General features: G+C 40.3%; 1 protein-coding gene across 8 annotated transcripts; it reads right to left on the bottom strand.

Annotated features, from left to right (window-relative positions):
- Nucleotides 1-322: 322 nt before the first annotated feature.
- Nucleotides 323-20,642, bottom strand: pum2 (pumilio RNA-binding family member 2). 8 transcript variants are annotated; one of them, XM_039598822.1, is made up of 24 exons: nucleotides 20,407-20,642; nucleotides 18,764-19,127; nucleotides 18,221-18,259; nucleotides 17,031-17,099; nucleotides 15,611-15,716; nucleotides 13,658-13,845; nucleotides 13,393-13,565; nucleotides 12,808-13,105; nucleotides 12,611-12,704; nucleotides 12,370-12,477; nucleotides 12,077-12,222; nucleotides 11,492-11,612; nucleotides 11,093-11,233; nucleotides 9,732-10,037; nucleotides 9,408-9,635; nucleotides 8,936-9,203; nucleotides 8,599-8,728; nucleotides 8,332-8,460; nucleotides 8,054-8,191; nucleotides 7,739-7,864; nucleotides 7,385-7,456; nucleotides 6,333-6,454; nucleotides 3,822-4,014; nucleotides 323-2,962 (listed from the first exon to the last, which is right to left on the bottom strand). In XM_039598822.1, the coding sequence occupies exons 2-24, from the start codon at nucleotides 19,112-19,114 to the stop codon at nucleotides 2,831-2,833; spliced, it is 3,678 nt and encodes a 1,225-aa protein (XP_039454756.1). In that variant the 5' UTR covers nucleotides 19,115-19,127; nucleotides 20,407-20,642; the 3' UTR covers nucleotides 323-2,830. The 8 variants fall into 8 exon arrangements, with proteins under 8 accessions (XP_039454756.1, XP_039454755.1, XP_039454758.1 ...); XM_039598821.1 differs by having other exon boundaries at nucleotides 8,326-8,460; nucleotides 9,732-10,034; XM_039598824.1 differs by having other exon boundaries at nucleotides 8,326-8,460; nucleotides 13,658-13,749.
- Nucleotides 20,643-20,856: the final 214 nt, after the last annotated feature.

The raw sequence follows: 20,856 nt of genomic DNA, 5'->3' as shown, positions 1-20,856 counted from the left end.
AGTTAACAAGTTACCTTTTAGCTTCTGTGTTTTCAGTGAAGTGAAGGCTTTTTGTTTTGGAAAGCAGAAATTAATGTTAATCTTTCCAACACCAGTCTGGCACATACTGATACAAGTGGATGTGTTTATACATATATAAAACAAGCTAATCTTAAAAACATGTTAGTCTTCACTGAGGCTAAAACTCGACCCTAATTCACACACACATTCACACACACCAACTAATCTTGGGGCACTTATTTCACCATTAGTTTAAAATCCAGCATCTTGAAATGATTAAGAAATCATTAATATATGAGGAGGAAAAAAAACTCGGCAATAATTAAGGTCAAATGTTAGAAGAACAGTTTAATCATACAATGTCACAATTCTGCTTCGAAAAAGGAGTTCGTTTTCTTCATCTAACATCTGGAAATGTACATAAGGCCACCTGAAAATGTACATGACTTTGACAGTGTGACAAAACTCATATGTTCATATTTATATAATTGACAATATTTTACATTGCTTTTGCTTACAAGGTAGTAGCTGTTCCAAAATACAGCACTCTTCTGTACAAAAATAATTCTTGTCATATCCTGTGAAGTTTCCATGGTAGCAGAGAGGACTAAATGCAGCCTCGATTTTAGTACAGAGTGTTTTCTTTTTTTCCTTTTTTTTTTTTTTTTTTTTTTTTAAACTGTCACACATCAGAAAGACTATCAACAGTGGATGTTACAGCTTCAGTACAAATAGAGGCTGGCCCAGAACAGATTTAAAAACAAAAACCATGCCAGATTGTGAAGCCATTAACTTTTCATTTCCTTTAAAATAACACTTGATCAAATAAAACCTGTATACATTATATTCAAGGGGAAAGGAGTGATGAATATACACACATCTAAATGCACATTAGCCTTTTTCTCCCCCCTCCAAAAAAAAAGAAAAGAAAAAAAAAGAAAAAGTGTAAAAGACATCCCATTTACAGCATAAACGTTTACAAATGTACAACTGTACAGACAAATAAAAGCATCACTACAAATTTAGAGCAAGGCCTGTCAAACACCACAACTAGACTTTTTGTTTTAGTGAAACTAATAATCTTACACTTATTAACTGCACATATACTACATTTATTCTACAATTCATATGAAGCAAAGAAGCCATCACTACGAGCGTTACAGGTGAATTGTATAGCTTTTGATGGCCCCACCGGCCTCCGCCAATCCACTTACATACCCAAAGAAAAAAAAGAAAAAGGTTCTTTAAGCATCCCTTTCTTCAGCTACGTCTAATTTATTTCACCTCAGATGTACAAAACTGACCAAATTCCAGAAATAAAATAATAATAATGATAATTTTTTGGACTGCTCTGACCTTCAGGCGGTGGGGGTTCCCATCACTGCTGCAAGCCCCTCAACCAAAAAAAAGAGCAACAATTTACTCATACATAAAGATGCTATACATTGCTCAACTACTTCTACACAAGAGATGATTATTCAGTACATAAAGATACTGTTTTCTAGGGCAGTGTTCATCTCAAACTACAAGACAGATAAGATGTTACACAAAACATAAAGGAAAAAAAAAAAAAAATCATTCTAAGGATTAAAACCTATTACAGCATGCCAACGCGTACCCCACTCCCACCCTGCTATCCCTGCAAAAAGCCCCACCCCACCCCACCCAAAGCTATGGTCATTTTATGTTAATATTAAACCAGGTCATACGCCCGCTGTACAACCAAACCTCATGCTCTGCTTCTTTAAGTTAAATGGTAGCGTTTTATTTCCCCCTGCATAAAAATCAAGTGATCGCCTGCATGAGGGGAGAGTAAGACAACTCAAATGGTGCTCGGTGGATGTAGCAGCTCATTCTGTCAGTACCAAAACATAATGCAGGCTACGAGCTGCTGGAGTAACCAAACATGCACACACTCCCGCAAAGGGTGTGGGAAAAAAAAAAAAAAAAAAAAAAACAAAAGAAAAAAAACAAAAAAACGAGGCAAGAAAAAGCCACCACTGGCAAACGCTACCCTAGAGTAAAGCACCAATTTCCAAACCCCGAGCTGGCAAAGCGGCCTCAAAGACCTCTGGGTGACTGTGGCACGTGACGCATAGTACTCGCTTGTGGATGGAGGGATTTCTGTCCATCCATACTATGTGATGCTATTTGAAAACTAATCCATCAGCTGCTTTGGCATGGGAAAACACTTTTTTTTCCTTTTTCTTTTTTTTTTTTTTAAACTGTGTGTGGGATAATATACAAATATTATAATAAATTGCCTAAGCTTAATAAGAACAGCTGTTTGTTTACAAAAACAAATGGAATCGTGTTTTAAAAGGATCACTCAGTTTAGCCTTTATAAAGTCACTTGCTGGTGTTAATTGTAAGAACTGTAAATTTCAGCAAATGTGTAATAATTTCTTTTTCTACAGAGAATTTACAAGGTAAAAAACTAAATGTACAAGATAATATGAAAACCAGTCAAATACATCAATTACATCATTAACAATGGGCTTGTGCTTTACCCAGGGAAAAAAAAGAAGAAAAAAAAGGAGGAAAACAAAAGAAAAACAAAAAGAATAAACAGCCTGCTGACTGTGCGTCCCCTGGGGGCCACGCTGGGGACCTGCACCAGGGGTGGCAGAGTGGCAGGGGTCAGTTGTCACAGCGTTCTTAGGTGAAGTTGACTTGTCTTGTTTTTTTGGTAACTTGCCCCCCCAAATGATGGGATAACAGAGGGCGTCAAAGGCTAACCCCTATGGCTAAGGAGCGCATCTCAGACAGAACAGGGGGTTTGGGGCTCCTACTCCTCCACTTGTTCAGGGGACCTGGGATGTGTACGTGACTACATCAGACCATTCGTGGGACCGCCGATTGGACCCAGTTCAGATCCACTCTTCATGTAGTACTTCTCTAGCTTGGCTAGAATGTGCTTCCCGTAGGTGTACTTACGCAAAGTGGCAATGTGAGGCCGGATCTAAAGAAAGAAGAGAAGATGATAACTGCATTTAAAAGCCAAAGAAGCTCAACTGATTTTAAATCTGGAAGTAGGGGTAAAGAATGGGCATGTTTTCAAATTATGGGTAGCATAATTTACAAAATGCATATCATGTTACATTAAGTCTTGAAACTACTGACGGAGATTGTGTATGTAAAAGGGTTACTGAATTCATGAGTTAAGTGATTTTTTTGCAGAAGTCTACAAAAAAATGGCTATTTTTGGAACCACAGGAGTCGCCCCCTGTTGGCCAGCAGAAAGAATGCAGATATTTTAGCAAATTTCCGGTGCCAACACTACACTGATGTTTAAAAACAAAAACAGCACTAACTAGTTTGATGTCAACACAAGAGCCTTCACAACAGCCTGCACTGATGTACACAAAGAGTAATGTAAAATATGTAAACAATGGACACAATGCTGGCAGATACATATGGAAGTGCACACCCTAGTTATTACTTTGTTTTCATGCAAAATACAATCGTTGTACACATAATGGCACTGATAACATGACTAAAAACAGGTCTTTCTGGTCATATTTCACATATCAAGGGTCCTTGAAAGCACCAACGCAGGCACTTGTTTTAACATTGGCTGTTTCATGATCTGAATGAGCTGTGCAACGCCCTGGATACCACTGATAAAACTTCACAGTTAAACTTTTACCAGCCAAGTCGATTTGATCACTTGTCAGAAACTATGGACATAAACAGATTAGACTTTTTAAGCTTTGCTAAACCTTATAGAATACAGATAGAATTCACTGGATCAAATGGACCACAACCCACCCACTAACACCCATTACCACTAACATGAGCACATTTAGTAGACGACTCACCTTGTGCATGATGATTTTACGCTGAGCAGGTTCTGCCATGTCGATCATTCTTTGGACAACATAGTTGGCGTACTGGTCTTTCATCATGGTGTACAAGGCGCTGTGGGGCCCGTCTTTCTGGCAGCACACTTCATCTATCAGCAGAGCTCTCTCTGCACGCGAGGAGTGGATCACACACTTCTCCACCACATTACTGGGGGAAAAATAAGCTACTGTTACTCAAGTTTATAACTGAACAGATGGAAGCAGAGAGATGCCAGCATATTAGAATCATTTTCTTTTGTTTTTGGCATCACGTGCAATGTTTGCATGTGTGTTAGCAAACTGTAATTATTAGGCAGTGTGTTCAAACAGCTCAATTAGTTTAAGTTTTTGCTGACCTGTTACAGGCCATGGTTATTCTGAAGTTTTACACCTAAGACCCCAACTGTGATGCAAGGGCTGGTTGTTAATGGGGTACACTTGAATTTGGGAAATATGAAGGAGGATTACTTTGACCTACTTTTACACCTGACACAACCAGGCTATGTTTGATAAGAAAACAACATGTACAACATTCCCACCTACTGACTATAGAAAATTCCAGATAATCCTCCCCCACTGGACCATCCCAATAAGGGCATTTAGTTTTTAGAGTGTCTAAGCCCTTTGTCTATCAGTTTACAATCTACCAGACACAGGCTTTTAGGAGAGGGGACTACTATTCCCAGCTTAATTTTTTTTTCTGTTGGCTAACAGGTTCAATTTTAGAGTTACACAGCAATTTATTCCTAAAGCTGAGGACATTTATTGATTAGAATTCCAAACTTTTTCTAACAACTTCAGTTGGAAAAAGTTTATGAATTTTATGAAACACAAAACTCTAAACATATGCTACAATGATGGCCCACTGAGACAGTCTTACCGACTGCTCCATGTTACACTACAGAGGATATTAGTCATTTACTATATTCTTACAGCACTTTTCTAAAAGTTACAAGGATCACTTTTCCCGTCAAACACTCATACACTTGTATATTGCTGTTTAATTGCAGCAGTTATGTTAAGTTTGTGAGTATCTTATTTTTTCCTAATATTACAGCTCATCTTTTAAATTTATAAAATATACCACTCTGCTGCCAGCAGACGTGTATTTTTACAAATTGGCTAATGGTAGCAAGACTGGAAAACCTTGTATTACGAAACAAGTAGATAACCACTTTTGTTTAACTACAGGAACTGAACGTGGGAGTTGTTTTGTGATACTGGCTCCTAGTCGAGGATTTGTCCTCAACTTTTGGCTTCTCCCTTTAAAGATCCCCACAGTGGATCATCTGCCTCCATCTCACCCCATCCCTAGGATCCTCTGTCACACCAACCCTCTACACCCTCTGTCCCTACCTCCATGAAACTTCTGTGGTCTTTTCCTCCTACTTAGCCAACATCCGTTGTCCCACATATTCACAATAATCGTGAGCCATGTAATTAAATAAATCAAACTAAAATTAATTAAGGTCCAAAGTTGGCCTAAAGTCGTGTTTGCTCACTGACAAACACATCACATCCACAAGAGCGAAAACCAATATGACAGGTATAACGACTCGTACAGACACATTTAGTTCAACATAGACGTGTCTTTTAAAATATCTACTTGGCTAATGTACTCACATTAAGAAAGCACTTTTCTATTCTTATGGACCACTCAAGGCACTTCACTGCATATCTCATCTTAACCAAGCATTCAATCATAATTTTATGCTATACACTTCAAGCACAGGACCTGCCTAAAATGAATATCTTCAGAGTGTGAGAGGAAGCTCGAGGAAACCCATGCAGGCACAGGGTGAACTTACAAACTCCATACAGCAAGGCCTGAGCCAAACCGGAGATTCAAACCAGGAACATTCTTGTTGTGAGGTGATAGCCATAACCACTGTACCATCATGCTGCCGCCTATACATTACAAAAGAATTTACTCCAAGCTAAGCAGAATGGACTCTGCTTTAAAAACAAAGAACATGGAACCATCAGGTACCTAAAATTCAGCATTCCCATCTTCCTCGACTCAAGAAAGATCTAGGTTATGAACTTCCTGCCATTGTTACCACATGGTTATTGATAAATTATCCCAGGCCTAAAATGATCTCCTATCAGGCCCAAATGTGAGTCGTTAACCTGCGTGTTATAAACCTACTATTAACCGGTTTTTACAAATGTAAACACTCGAAAGATGTAGAAAAACAACAACAGCGTATCGACTGATCTTCAGATGATATGCATCAACTTATGTTCCTTAGTTATGCTAGTGCAAATCACTCACATCTGTCCTCACACCAGCAGAAGTGTGAAGAAACACAGCTGCTCTAATATTGACAGTAATGTGAGCGCTTTCCCTCCCACAACAGAATATTTATTTTTCACAATCATTTCATACAAAATGAACTTCAGAATATTCACCGTCTGCCCTGTTAATGTCAAAATCTGCAAACAATATACAGCCCACTCTTAATCCATACAGACTGCTTAGCTTACCTTGCAAATTTATGCTGGCTCAGGACAAGAACCTTCCCGCGCACCTCTGCCACTATCTTGCTCTTATCTTCTGGTCTGCCATGCTCCAAAACATGCTGAATGACGTAGTTACCGTACTGATCCTGCAGGAGGCAACAGAGATGTAAGGGCAAGGCAAAGTCATCTCAACAAGATTAATCACAACAACAAAAAAACAAACAAACTGTGAGATACAACTGAACATGATTGATACTCATGCACTACTTTCTCCCCATTGGCCTCGATTGATAGGATAGGGTAATCATGCAACTCTACAATGATTGGCCGATGAATGAGCGACACCCCCATTTGTAGTATTTCGAATACCCTTACGTCATCACTGCGGAAGGTCAGACAAAACAGATGCTGCTGGTTTGTGTCGCTGACCAGGCAACACAACCAATAGCATCTTTGCCCCTTCAGAAACGGGTGATAGACAGTTACGGGTGTAATTTTTAGTGCGGCAAGATGGAGACAAAAAATTAACTGACCAAACAACAAATAACACCACTCAACTGCCAAGCTTGTTAAAGTGGTAATTTGTTGGGTAGGTAATGTGATCTCCACCTTTAAATTTGAAGTATTTGCCTCCCGAACCATTTTCTGTCAATCTGTTTTAACATGAACTTGCATTATGTTGGTTTTAAAACACCATTTGTGAACTATTTGGTTATAAAAGAGTTTCAAACTCCTAGATTTGAATCAAACAATTATAATTTTAGCAAAATTAGATTTTTTTTTTTTTTTTTTTTTTTTAAAAAGGGAAAAACAGACTGATCAAAAAATGCTGTAGGCAAAAGAGGGATCATCAGACAGCAGATTAGCATGTCCCTAAATCCTCTGGCATAAAGCAAGAAGGGAGGAAAAAGAAAGAACAGGCAGCTCAGTGGGTTAGGAAAGGACTATAAATGTTGGGAGTTGGAAAACTAAATGTTAAATTAGATTCTTTACAGAAGAAAAGATTAAAAAAAAATAAAGAGGGGAAAAAGGAAGTGAGCACAGGGACATCCGCGATAGAGGCAAATTGCTCTGACCTTGAACAGTGCATCACGGGACACTGTATAATATGTTTTGGGTGTCATCTCCAATGATACGCCTTGATATTTCTAGATGGAATAAGTGAGGGGGGCAGGGTGGATGTTTAAATAATCACATATGTCAGATGTAATGTCAGCTAACAGCACAATTACATTCATCCTTACACTTAGCAGACCACAACTACACAGGAACAATGACAGGCTAAAAATATGAAATGTTCAAACATGAAGGACACATGCAAATACGCAACATAAAATGATAAATGTCAACAGCGATCAGTCGCAGCTAGCAAAAATAAGGCAGTCAGCGTGGAGTTTAAAATGGGACAGAGAGGAAATTGATGTGCACACCTGGCCCAGCTGTTCAGAGTGCTGATGAAGCTCTTCCAGGATGGGCAGAGTTTGCTCCTGGGTGCAGTGCTCCAAGATCCTTTGGATAACTCTGCAGCCATAGGGGTGTGTGGAAAGTACAAAAACCTAGAAAATAAAAACAGTACTTATTGTACCATGTAGTGAAAGTACATCAGAGGATTTAGATATTAATGCAACCCTACGGATCACATGAGTCTACAAAAATAAACTATACTGAATGGTAGTTACATTATAAGGCAGCTTATTATATGGCAGCTATTCTAAAAAACAAAAACAAAAACTGAAAAGACCCACCTGTCCCTGGAAGGCATCAATGATGAATTGAAGGGCCTGAGGCTGGACACATTCAATGCACTTCTGTACCACATGGTTCCCATTCTGGTCTTTCACACACTTCAGCACATGGCCATCAAGCTCACGGACAATGTCGCTCTAAATGGAAGAAAATGACATCAAAGTATATCGTAAAAGAAGACTGTTTAAATCAAAGCCTTTAATATGAAGGACGAATAAAATGCTTTTCAATAGAAAATAAAAAGGTTATAAAGAAGTGAAATCTCACTTACAATTACCTGCTGGTCTGAGGAAATGGACTCCAGGGCTTTCTGAATGACCCTGCACCCATACATCTGCAACGCCAGGGGAAGGACGTGTCCGCGGATACGGGTCGCTAAAGCAAGTTTCTGGTCTGCACTTCCAAACTGAGACAACATAAAAAATATATTATATATGCTGGAATCTATTACAATATGAGAGTAATCTATTATAAATGGAATCTAGTTTAGTTTATACTGTGCAGTTACTCAAAAGACACAAGGATGAACTTTAACACTCCCAACCTCAAAGAACTTTTGGATGACATAATTTCCAAATACATCAGTCATCAGTTGGTATGCTGCTTGCAAAATCTCTCCAAACACCATCTGTCTCTCAGCAGGAGTGGCCCTCTCTAGCTTCTGTTGGATAAATCTAGATGGGAGGAAGCAGTGAACGATTAAAAAGACACTCCAAAGACTCATTATACAAAGTGTAACACTGCAATGTAGTTTTTTGCGTTTTTTTCTTTTTTGGCTAAGGCTTACATTTACGAGACCTAAAAGAAACTCATTATTTCCCAAAAAGCCTATATATTCTATTGTGCTGTGGCATTTTCAAGCATTAAATTAGGCCCGTCACCTGGATCCGTGCTGGTCTTGAGAGAACTCCACCATGTGTCCAGGCAAGTCACGGAGCTGGAGGTTTGGAAAACGGTTGTTCCTGAAGTCTTCCAATAGGCGGCTGCGTCCAGATGGCATGACATCAGAGCGGCTGTAGCGGGGCCGTGAGGGAGGGAACAACTGGCTGCTGGAATTGAAGAGACTGGACGTGCCGCCTGTGCTCCGGTATTTGGCCTCAGCTCCGGGAGCTGCAGAAATGTAACGACCACTGCCATTTGTCAGGCCACCTAGGATTAAATAAGACAATTTTGAATATTTCATTTACAAGCATCAATTTCACTGAAGCTGCCCCTAACAGGGGATGACAATTTAAAGTTCTATTCTATTTAAGTCGCATCAATCCTCACTTACGAACAGGCTCAAATGCTTCTTTATTTTCTACCTCAAAAACAACATTCGACCAAAGATAAACATCCCCCCTTTAGGCTTACCTAGGTGAAGGCTGGAAGAGGATGCATGGGAAGAGGGCAAAGATGGCGGAGGAGTGAGCGGGGAATGACCTGGTGTAAGGCCAATGGGGCTAGGTGAAGAGGAGTAACCCAGGCTGTTATAAAACGGCTGCCCAATGGGAGTTAAACTGCTGCCACCTCGTTTGTATAGGTCAGAACTTGCCAACAGGGAATCCCTGCGGGATACACTGCTACTGGTCGAGCTGGATACTGAAAAATCATTAACAAAGCACTTTTAGAACACAAAACTTAAATTTAACACAAGACCATTTTCCTCTACAAGCAGCATGTTGTTTAGCCACTGACCAGAAGAGCCAAAACCCCCAAGAGCAGAGCCCAGGCCAACGCCAAGAGAGCCGCCGGTGCTGCTGAAGCCCAGGGAAGAGCTTGGGGGTGGTGGGGCAGCAGAGGTGTGAGAGAAAAGGGAGCTGCTCTGAGAGGTGTTAGGGACTGATCCAGATCCGTAGAATGAGCTGGAGGGCAGGCCGCTGCTGGGTGGAGGAGCCTGCTGCTGCTGCGGCTGAGGTTGAGGCTGAGGCATGGAGCGGTACAGTCCGTTGGCTGGAGGACCAGACATGTTGTTACCGGAACCAGATGCAGACACTGCTGCTGCTGATGGAGAGAGATTGTTGTGAGAGGTCAAAGGTGAGGAAAGGTCACATGAGTGGTACTAATCAAGTAAGAATAGAAAGAAGTGGGTGTGCGGGACGGACATTATAGTAGGCATATCTAAGAAGAAAAAAAAAAAAAAAAAGTCCCATCTCTATTAATAATACACACACACATATTATTTGCTCAACACACCACACAGAAGCACTCATTAAGTTATCATTTTGAGAAGAGGACATCTATACAAATCAGATCGCTACATGTGCGCATGCAACTGTGCCTACTCAAAACAGCAGATCTGGCAGATTGCTAGAGAACTGCTAAGTGGGTGAAGTCATTTTTCCACAGATAAACACAAATGACAAGCTCAAATATAAACAAATAATAAAAAGCAGAATTAAATATAAACATATTCAGCTATTTTTGGGAGAGCCACTTTGCATTTTAAACCATCAGCGTGAACACACTTTGTAGAAGCTGGGACTTCTTGGCTGAATCATTTTTTCCACCTATATTTAAATGTTACTGCTTATGTGTGGTGATTAAACTCGGGGTAAGAGGCTTGGGAACGTATTAAAGCAATGAATTTATTCACAAAAATAGCCAAATGAAACATTGCTCGGTGTGTGTCCTCCCCACACACAGAGTGGAGACAGCAGTGGTAACTGCAGGAGACAAACACTGCTAACAGAACAAATATAAACCAAACTATGAGATCTGCTTATCTGATCAACGTCACATTTGGTTTTTGAAGAAGGTGTCAGTGGAAAAAAAATAGTCCACAGGAGATGAGAGAGACCTTTTTTGAGATTTGAATCAGATAAAATAACAGTTGGTACAGTCACCGAATTCCAAATAATGATCTCTAATGCAATTAGATTAGCTAAATTTGAGTTATATAGTGCCAAATATCAACAGTTACCCCAAGGCACTTGAATGCAATGTAAAAACCCTACAACAGGAACCAAACCATCCACAGATCCCCTCTGAGCAAACAGCTGGTGACACCGGAGAGAAAAGAATTCCTTAATTAAAACAAAAAAAAAAAAAATTCTTACCAGCCTGCGCCGCTGCATGGTTGATAAGAAGTGGGGTTTGGACTAGACGAACAGGCCCACCCAGACTGGTGCGGGCACCAGGGCCCATTACCAAAGCTCCAGTCTGGTCATAGTAAGCTGCAGGGGCCAAAACCTGATAACCTGAGGAAGAAAAAAGACACACAAAGAGGAGATAGTTAGTAATTACAGTTTACTACTACTACACAACATACTTAGAGTGTTGTTAGAAACACTGTTTCAGTGTTTTGTTACTACTACTACTACTACTACTACTACTACTACTTCCACACTGTGTACACTTAATGTGAACCAACAAAGGAAAAAAAAAAAAAATGTATTTGGTTGTCAGTGTCTTTGGCTACATTGCAGTATAGCATAAGTATGAAATGGTAGACCAACCAGGCATTCCTGTGTATGCCAATGCAGGGTTTGCAGCAGCTGCTGCAGCTAGGGATTCCTGCTGGCTCTGCTGGCCTTGCCCAGGTGTAAGAGGTCGCTGGTTGGTTCCAGTGCGCATCACCTGGCAGAAACGGTTAAAAAAAAAAAAAAATAAAAAAAAATACTGTTACTGGCACTGGGAAGGGAAGCAATCTCAACTTGTCGTCACAACAAAAAATAAACAAGTGACTAAATGAGGAACAGCTAAAATATAGCTAACGTGTTTTACCACAACTGTTTGGTTTGATCAGACGTCACGAGTTGCTCGGAAACATATACAACCAACCCCAGAACATTTCTGAATCAAATGCACAACTGATGGAGCTACGCCACCGAAGCCCTGCCCACTTTTAACTTTTCTAAATTTTAACAGCAGGTCTTCATGGATGACTCATTTTCAGGGTAATCCTGTCGTCATAAACATTCTGCACACGATAACTGGTCACAGACAGATGACTGAAACCGCATCCTGAAGCACATTTTTCATACAATCATACGAGGCGAATAAGGTAGGGAATTAATACTGGTTAAAGAAATTATTCCTACCTGTGGTTGCCCTGGCCCTGGCCCTTGACTGGATGCTTGCTGATTGGCCGAGTGATTGGCAGTAGATGCAGGCTGCTGCTGGAAAAGATTAGCTGGGTACACACCCCAAGGGACGCCGTAGTACTGTGGTGGAACAACTGTGGGGCCTGGGGAGGGGGGAGAGAAAAAAAACACTTCTGAAGTTATACATTGGATCTGGGCAGAAGATAATGAAGAGTAAAAGAAAAATAAAATAATAATGATCTGTTGGATATCAATGAGAACTTGCGGATGAACATGTGCCATGTGATCACCTGCAAGCGTTGCTGCTGCTGCCAACCCAGCAGCAGTGTAGGGATCAGCTCCAGGTGGGGCAGCATTAATGATGTAAGGGTTTGGCACAAACGCAGGAGCAAGGCCAGCTGAGTAATATGAGGAAGAACAGCAATATAATTCTCATTCAAAAGTCTATGCAACTCAAACAGAGACAACCTGAGAGACAAAGCAGTTAAACAATACTGCAAAAGAATCTGAGGAGAACAAAGTCTGTCTCACCAAGATGCTGCTGCTGGGCTGCAGCCAGTGCATATTGTTGCTGCTGAGCTGCAGTGAGCTGTTGAACAGTCAATGGATTAGACCTCTGGAACAACTGGGGAGAAAAAAATCAAAAAAAAAAATCAAAAAAAAAAATCAACAAACTGCTCGCAACCTGCTGAGCAAACTACCAACCAGATTTTGTGAATTTAACAGACCTGCTGCTGAGAGTTGTAGTCAAACAATCCAACTGGAGTCCCTGAAGAGTCCACCTGAATCTGATTACCAGCATAGTCAAACTGTAAGGACTCCACACCAGCTTGCTGCTCCATACCGCCCATGTTCTGGGCCTCCTGGTTCTGGAAATCCTCAGCTTGGACCTTGTTTTGGGAGGGGTTCTGCTGTTGGAGAACATGAGGGTGGTGGTGCTGCCCCATCATCTCCAAACCTGTCTGACTGGGACCCATCCTCTCCACAGCCTCAGTGGGAGAAGCTTGACGGCTTCCAGGAGTTGGGCTAAAAAAAAAAAAAAAAAAAAACCAAGTTAAGTTTAAGAAGGACCGCCATATTTATACACAACTGTTACTTTGGGGTGAAACCAAAGTCTAAAAACCCTCAAATCAACCTATAAATGTTCATATTTACACAGTCTGATATTTTATATTTAATTTTGAACTGAAAGGCTAAACATCTGCACATATATCAGAGATACAGTTATTTAAAAGATGGCCACATAAGTCACTTAATTTTTTTAAACCCATTTTCTACTGGTTAACTTGTATCACTGTAAAAGGAAAACCTACTTGAAGTCTTTACAGTCTCTGTCCATGCCGTTCAGCAGACCTCTTCCATTGGCTTTAGTAGGATCACTCTCCTCTCCCACCTTCATCTCAGGGCTTTTGTCCTCTTCAAAAGGCGACACCTTCTCTTGCGCATCACTTTTCTCTCTCCCATCTTGGTCAGCATCTCCTGCACCCTGTGTAAATACGACAGACAGAAAAACAATTAGACAAAGAAATCCAAACTCCACTTTTGGTAAGATCGATGAGATGCAAAAGTCTGGCTTACATAGCCACCATTCCTGTAGCGGCCATCCATCTTGTCACCAGGGGACGAACTCAGGACGTACTCCACCATGCTCACGCCGAGACCTCCGCCTTCTGAGCGAGGTGAAAGCACAGAATTGGCATCACCATTCCCATGGAAACCCTGGCCTGGCCGTCGCTGCACCATGATTGGCTGAGACACTGAATGATCTGAACGAAAAGTCGTAATCAAATACAGTGGCAAGCGAAGTGAACCCGTGGAATTACATGTTCTTCTGCGTTCACTGGTCAGAAAATCTGATTTGATCTTCATCTGAGTCACAAGTAACACAAACGTGATGTTTGACCCAAACAATCTCTTATGTCTTTGTTAAAACTTTAGATTGCTGGTAGAAAAAGTAAGGGAACCCTTGGATTTGACAAGTGACTGAACCTCCTGTGACAGCAGTGATCTCAAAGGTTTTCTGCAGCTACAATCAGGAGGAAGTTTGACTCATTCTTCTAGAATCGTCTGACTTCAGCCATGTTGTCAGAAATGAATCTCTGGTGTGAATTATCCTCGAGCTCATTCTTCAGCACCTCTATTAGATTAAGAAACTGGGCTCTGACTGAACCGTTAGACCTTCTTGTAACAGGAACCTATTATACTTTAGCTCATTTTCAGCCATATGTGAATGGGCACAATGGTCAATGCTCATAATAAACATGGCTGTTTCAAATAATCAGCTACGGTTATTAAGTAAGGATTCAGACTGTTCTAAATGGTTAATTTCATTTTTTCCCCTACTCTTAGCTCTGTGTGAGGTCACTTAGAGCAGATGTGCTTAATATGTTCATCTTATGCACACATATTTGGCTGCAAGCTCAGCAGCTCCATTCACCTGCTGTTCTAACCTTCCGTTTACGAGGGACAACCAATCAGATAAATGTTGGATAAAAGGGACAAATGAGATAAATGAAGAATAATTTGAACTCAGGCAAAGGAAGCGCAGGCTTTACTTTGCAGTTTAGCTACATCATTCAGTATTGCAGTAGTGCTGTGAAGGATCAAAGTACTCCTTTAGCAAATATCAGGCAAGGTTTTATGGGCAGCAGTGGCATTCTAACCAGCGATTTAACTACCCATCATGTCCACGCAGCCCACAACGATTGTGATTGGCCTGTTCAGTACTGCCGATTCTTCCTGTGCATGTCCAGATGCCTTTCTGCTGCAGTTTCTTAATTCATCAGTGAGAGAATAACTGTCATCACTTCAATATGAGGAATAATGATCATAGCATCAATGTAAGGATTCACAAATGTCAGTAAATTCCTGCAGGCAGGTTGTTGAACCTATCAGAATAGATGTGAGGAAATGCAGCGAGTGGGAATCAAAGACAGGGAAAAAAAAAGCCCCACCAGTTAATTGGTTTCTATTGGATGACTCCGCATAGAAATGACCAGGACATAACCACGAGGTAATCAGCACAGAATGTATTTCACACAAGCGTAAATGCCGCCAATGAAGTCGGCCACTTACACAAGTTACACCACAGGCTCTACAAACACTCGCTGCATTACTCTAAATCAGTCCTTACTGTCCTAACCAGGAATGATTTATAGCTGGTATTCGTGAAGGGAGATGTTTACCATTTTCTAACATAGCCTAGTCAAAATGCGCCATGATATATGTAAAAATAATTGTGTACGTGTGCAATTTCAATACAAAATTAAAAAAAGCAGAAAAAAAAATCTGGTTTGTTTATAATTGTAACTCAGATGAAGATCTGATCTGATTTTAAGACAAATTCCAAAGGGTTCACTTACTTTTTCTTGCCACTGTATTTATATCGTTCTAACAGTATTTATATCAAAACGTTATAGCTGGCAGGCACCTGTGAAAACTGAGCTATTCCATTCCCAAAAACATGACTGGAACAGATATCTTAACTACACATGTAATAATTAATTAATTAATTAGAGAAAAGACACTCACGAGATGATCCCCATGCATGGTCTCTCCACTCTTCTCCAAGAAGCATTCCTTTCCTGCCATCTTTGGCCAGCTCATCAGAATCCCAGAGCTTTTTTGCTGGCAAAAGCTAAGAAAAAAATAAACAGCGTTTCTGAATGGTGTAGAAAAGCATTTGCATTTATGATTCCAAACTGCGAGTGCAAAGGGCGACGTATTTTCGACTCCGTATGTGAATGGGATGTTTGAGAACAGAATGTTCTGAGGCCAAGTTAAACTCACTAATAATTAATTGGCATAATTGGAAGATATCAGGAGAAATCACTTAATTCAACAATCTAAGTTGCAATAACGGTTTAGACTGTATTTGTACACAGACATAGGGAGTGACTGACTACTAATTCATAAGATTTTTTTAGGATTCAAATGTTTATTATTTAGTGTAAGTTGGACTAATTACCCATTATAGACACTAATTACCTATAATTGGGGCAATTACACTCAAGACCTTTCAGCAACTCTCGGTTAACTTCAAGTCAGTTCGATAATGCTTTTCTAAAGAATCTGTACAAATTTTCTGTTTCAGACTCCTCTTAAAATAGATTAAATTCTAACTGGAATCTTTTTTTTTTTTTCCCCCCTAGAGTGCTCCGGTGAGGTAAACAAGTCAATGACCCAATCCACACTGCCAGGAAAAAAGGCTGGTTGAGCTTGAAGATTTCTAGGAAAGTCGTGCCAAGTTTTATGACCATTGTTAAGAAGATTTGTCATTAGTAAGAAAGTCAATGCTGCAACTGATGCTTTAACCAAACACTAAGTGAACAATTTATTTGTTTAAGTGAACAGGCTATTTTAGTCTTCTCGTTTCATAAAGTAAGAAAAACACTCCTATACAACACAGTTTTACCATCACTGTAGAGGACTGCACATAGATTTACACGCAGCAGCCTGGGGGTGGGGGGTCTGAGACATATGAAAAAAATGTAACTACATCAGTGTAGCAGACAGAGGAGCAGAAGGTGTTTATCGTAAAAAAAAAAAAAAAAAAAAAAAAAAAAAAAAAAAAAATGTAATAGCATTAAGTCAAAAAGCTTTCAGAAAACTCTTTATTAGGCAAACAAACAGGGTCAGGTGAGGGTTTAACGGATTTCAATAAAGGGTAAGATGAACTAGTTTACAATAAATCTGTATTTTAAAGACTCGGTGGTGGTGATGCAAACATTGATGCTTTAAAAATAGTTCAGCATTTCTATAGTTTCTGTAGACGTGGTTTCACAGGACTGAAGATAGCCATACTTAAATATGCCCTCTGTAAAATAGCAACCTACAGATGTGTACAGTCACTTTTCAATTCTAGAGCGCGGGGAAAGAATAAAATAATAATCACAGAAAACTGTACAAGAGTGAGGACAGTGAACGATATGCAGACAAAAACTGTTCTTACCTCTCCCATCCCCCTCGACTCTAAAGCAAGAGCTTGAAAATCATAGTTCATTTCATCCACTGCACGGACCTGAGACAGAGATTTAAAAAAGGAAAAAAAAGAAGAAAAAAAAACATTTTAACATTTTAAATTAAACAGCACTGATTTAACAAAATTTAAACTGTAAAATTGTACCTGCAATGCTAAAGAGTGCTTGTGTAAGAATATGTGACAATTCAATAGAATACATAAAGATTCATAGCAAAAAACTAACATTTATTCTTCAATCTGCGCAATTGTTTTTACATTACGTAACATTCTGGTTTTGTGAAATAAGCCAGACACGAATTATGACTTACATGGTATTTTGAATATGCTGTTAAGCCAATAAGAGACTGTTGTTTAATAAAGTTATCTTACATGAAATCCCAAAGCAATTAATCCTGACTGTTCGACTTATGTTAAGGTATCTGACACGATCATTTAGCTTTGGTTATTGCATGACCCACCCTGCCCACTATACATGATGTGTTAAGGAAAACTGAAAATAAAAATAAAAATCTGAGAAAGACCTTTTTTAAAAAACATTTTTAGACTAGGACCTATGCAGCACTAAACACAAAAACCATTTGCACAAACTACACATGATGATTTATAAAGAGAGGCGATTACACTCGCTCTTCTGCAGGGCACAATGACTTGCTTGCATGAAACAGAATAATTTGAATGTAGTTTGGAAGAAAAAAAATGAAATAACCTAAACACGAGACGGGGCTTTGTATGTAGCAACAAAAAAAGCTGCAGAGCAGCTTAAAGTACTGTTGAGACAGGATGTGAGGTGTGGCTATTAAATGAAATGAAACACAAAGACAGGTTTTGAAATTAAAAAGAGGATTGGTTTCCAGTGCACCATTGGCTTAACATTACTACAGACAGATTGTAGACATTTCTCAATATATGGTCAACAAAAGAGAAGCCAGAGCTGTGGGAAAATATTTCCATCCATATCTGTATGCTGAGCTGTCCTAGTGAAGCCATTTCTGGCCAACTACATGTCAACCCTCCTTATTCATCTAATACAAGTACCACGCAACTTTATTTATTTTCCTTCAAAATCACATTTGCGTTTAAGAGAAGCACTTCCAAGCCTGATCCAACAGTGTAGAACAAAACCATGAAGCCTCTTAGACCACTAATGGAAGAAGACTTACTACGCTGCTTTGATCACTGAAAGCCCCGAGTGCAGCAGTCTGTAGGTGCAGAAGGGGAATAATTTGAAGGGGAACAGAATTAAAAGACAAGCTTTCTTCATTAAAGTGTAATTGCAGCATTTATTTCATTATTTAATAACCACACTTTCTATTACAACTCTGGCTCAGTCAACATGGTGAGACTCACACCCCTGTTGTGCTGACACAATGGCCAAAACTATAATCTTGCTGATGTCTGTTGTAAATCAGAAGCAGTGCTATGGCTTTTTAATACTTGTAGTAACAGACTGGTGATCTCTGAAATCTGCACTCCAAACCTCACCTCACGTTTGACTGGGCAAACGGCTGTGGATAGACCTGTCTGTAATTCCAATAATAACAAAGTACTACATTTAAACAATAAACAACAGATTGTTTACTTGCCGTTTATACCAATATAATAATCAGTGAAAATTGAGGACTTGTTCTGTCTGGTAATTATACTAAACTGCACATCACCACATGCCTTATCTCAATAAAACAAAAAACAAACCAACTCTTTACCTGATCGACATGATTGGCATCCCCAGTAGGCCAGCGATGCTTGCTAGGTGTGCAACTCACAAGCTGCTCCCCAGGCTGCCTCTGAAAGAAGTATCCTACTGTGGCGTCATCCTGAGACCTCCCGCTCAGCGGGGGCTGTGGGGTACCTGGGGTAGGGTTAGGAACCCTGTCCATGCCCTGTATATGTGGCCCTCCAGGAGCCTGACCAGCTCCCCCAACTGTGGCTAGGGGCCCTCCGCCATGAACTCGGACACCCCCAGACTCAGGAGCACCATTTGCATGCAGCATCCCACCTCTTGTCTCCTGCCAGGCCACGTCATTCATACCTAGGATGCTGCATGGAATGCTCATTCCACGGGAAAGCCTAAAAAACAAAACAAAACAATAAACAGACAAAGTAAGATTTACTTTCATTATATAATGTAATGTAGCACCCATTACAATGTGGTGTTTACGGCATTATAATTGGCTCTTATGAAAGCCCATGCTATTATAATGCGACCATCGTGGACTTATTAAATCCTCCTTGAGCCTTCAGACAAAAATCAGCTTTTACACTGCATCCCATTAAAGACGTTCATCCAAAAGAATAATAAAATGATAACGAATGCTTTTAATTTTCCTCGCTGGGACAAGACTAATTCCCGAGCTGCTAACAACACGCCAGGGATATAGTTGTCTAATTCTGCTGAACTATTTGTCCTACAACAGGTTATTAATGTTTTGTTAAATTAAAAAGATCGGGCCAAGAACAAAACAAGCGACTGACATCGATGTTGGTGGCTTATAAGAGCAACACCGCTCGGTAACGTTGTCGTTAGCCAAATACTAGCTGGTGACTATAAGACTGGGGATACCAGTAATAAAGCTTCGGCTACCACACAGACATACACGCATAAATGCAACTATTCAGCGATAGCCACGACTGATTTTTGAGATGATGTAACGAGCTTGCAACAACGTACTCAAATTTGAAACTGTTCATTGTGGCACACCAATTAGCAGCCTGGCTAGCTAGCCTAGCCTAGCCAGCAGCAAGCAAGCCGCTGTTACAATAAGGAAGCTACCTTAACGACTTTCATCGGGAATTTGCGTAAATGCTTATTTATTTATTTATCTAATAGATTATTTTTGCTTTGTGGTTTGTATCCTCGGTTTTTTTTGATTGTTTACTTTTTCCCTCCCTCATGTATTTCTGCTAGCGGAAATCGAACATGGTTAAAGCTAACCATTGGTTCAGTGGAGCTAACCAGCTAGTGCTAACCGCAAAGGGCCTGTTGTGTTTATTATTGGTGAGACATCAAAGAAATTCGCTTAATTCACTCCTGTTTTATAGTCAGGGAGTGGCTTTGCATGTTAAATAGAACACATTTTCTCGACTTATTACCCAATATTCACTGTACACAACACGTTACGGCCATCTCCGGGAGCTAACAAACGCTAATAGCCATGTTGCTGTTGTTAGCTAAAACATCAGCCAAACACTGAGTGGCTAAACAACATGGCCCCCCTTCAAGTTCCAAACAGAGGGGCCTTAACCGCTAAACAAAAGGGGAAATACTCGCACGGCGACAACCGCCTCCAAAGCAGTTCCCTTACACAGCTTTGGATTCGGTTGTGAACAGATGTGAGGGCATACTCACGCGTTGTCGTGTCGAGAGAGGATCTGTGCTTGTTGCACGCCGTCAACCCGATTCTATATTGTTTTGTTTCCTTGGAGAGAGAGCGGTGATTTAGCAAAGCTTGGTAGTCAAAGCTAAGAGTTTGTCTACGCTAGTGCCCCCTCCCTGTAAATAGCGTGAACTACGTAGACATGCGTATAACAATGTCAGTGTCAATTTGCCTTCCCAGCGTGCCTTTTGAGCACCAAATCCCCCTGTGTTAGGCAACCTAACGTGTGGTACCATAGAAATTAGTCTCAGAGACACTTCCCCACCCAAAATCACTCTCACATTTCATAGGATAAACTGGCTTAGTTTGAATGAATCCGTATTAGATAGCCGGCTCATTTCATTTTGTGAACAAAATGCTGACTCAGTAATAAAAGTAGCAAGGCAATGTGTCCAGGAAGCTTATTTGAAAGGGAGTTTTTA

This window comes from Oreochromis aureus, linkage group 15, assembly GCF_013358895.1.
Source record: "Oreochromis aureus strain Israel breed Guangdong linkage group 15, ZZ_aureus, whole genome shotgun sequence".
Taxonomy (NCBI): domain Eukaryota; kingdom Metazoa; phylum Chordata; class Actinopteri; order Cichliformes; family Cichlidae; genus Oreochromis; species Oreochromis aureus.
The sequence above is the reverse complement of the archived record's forward strand: the minus strand, read 5'-3'. Positions and strand labels throughout refer to the sequence as shown.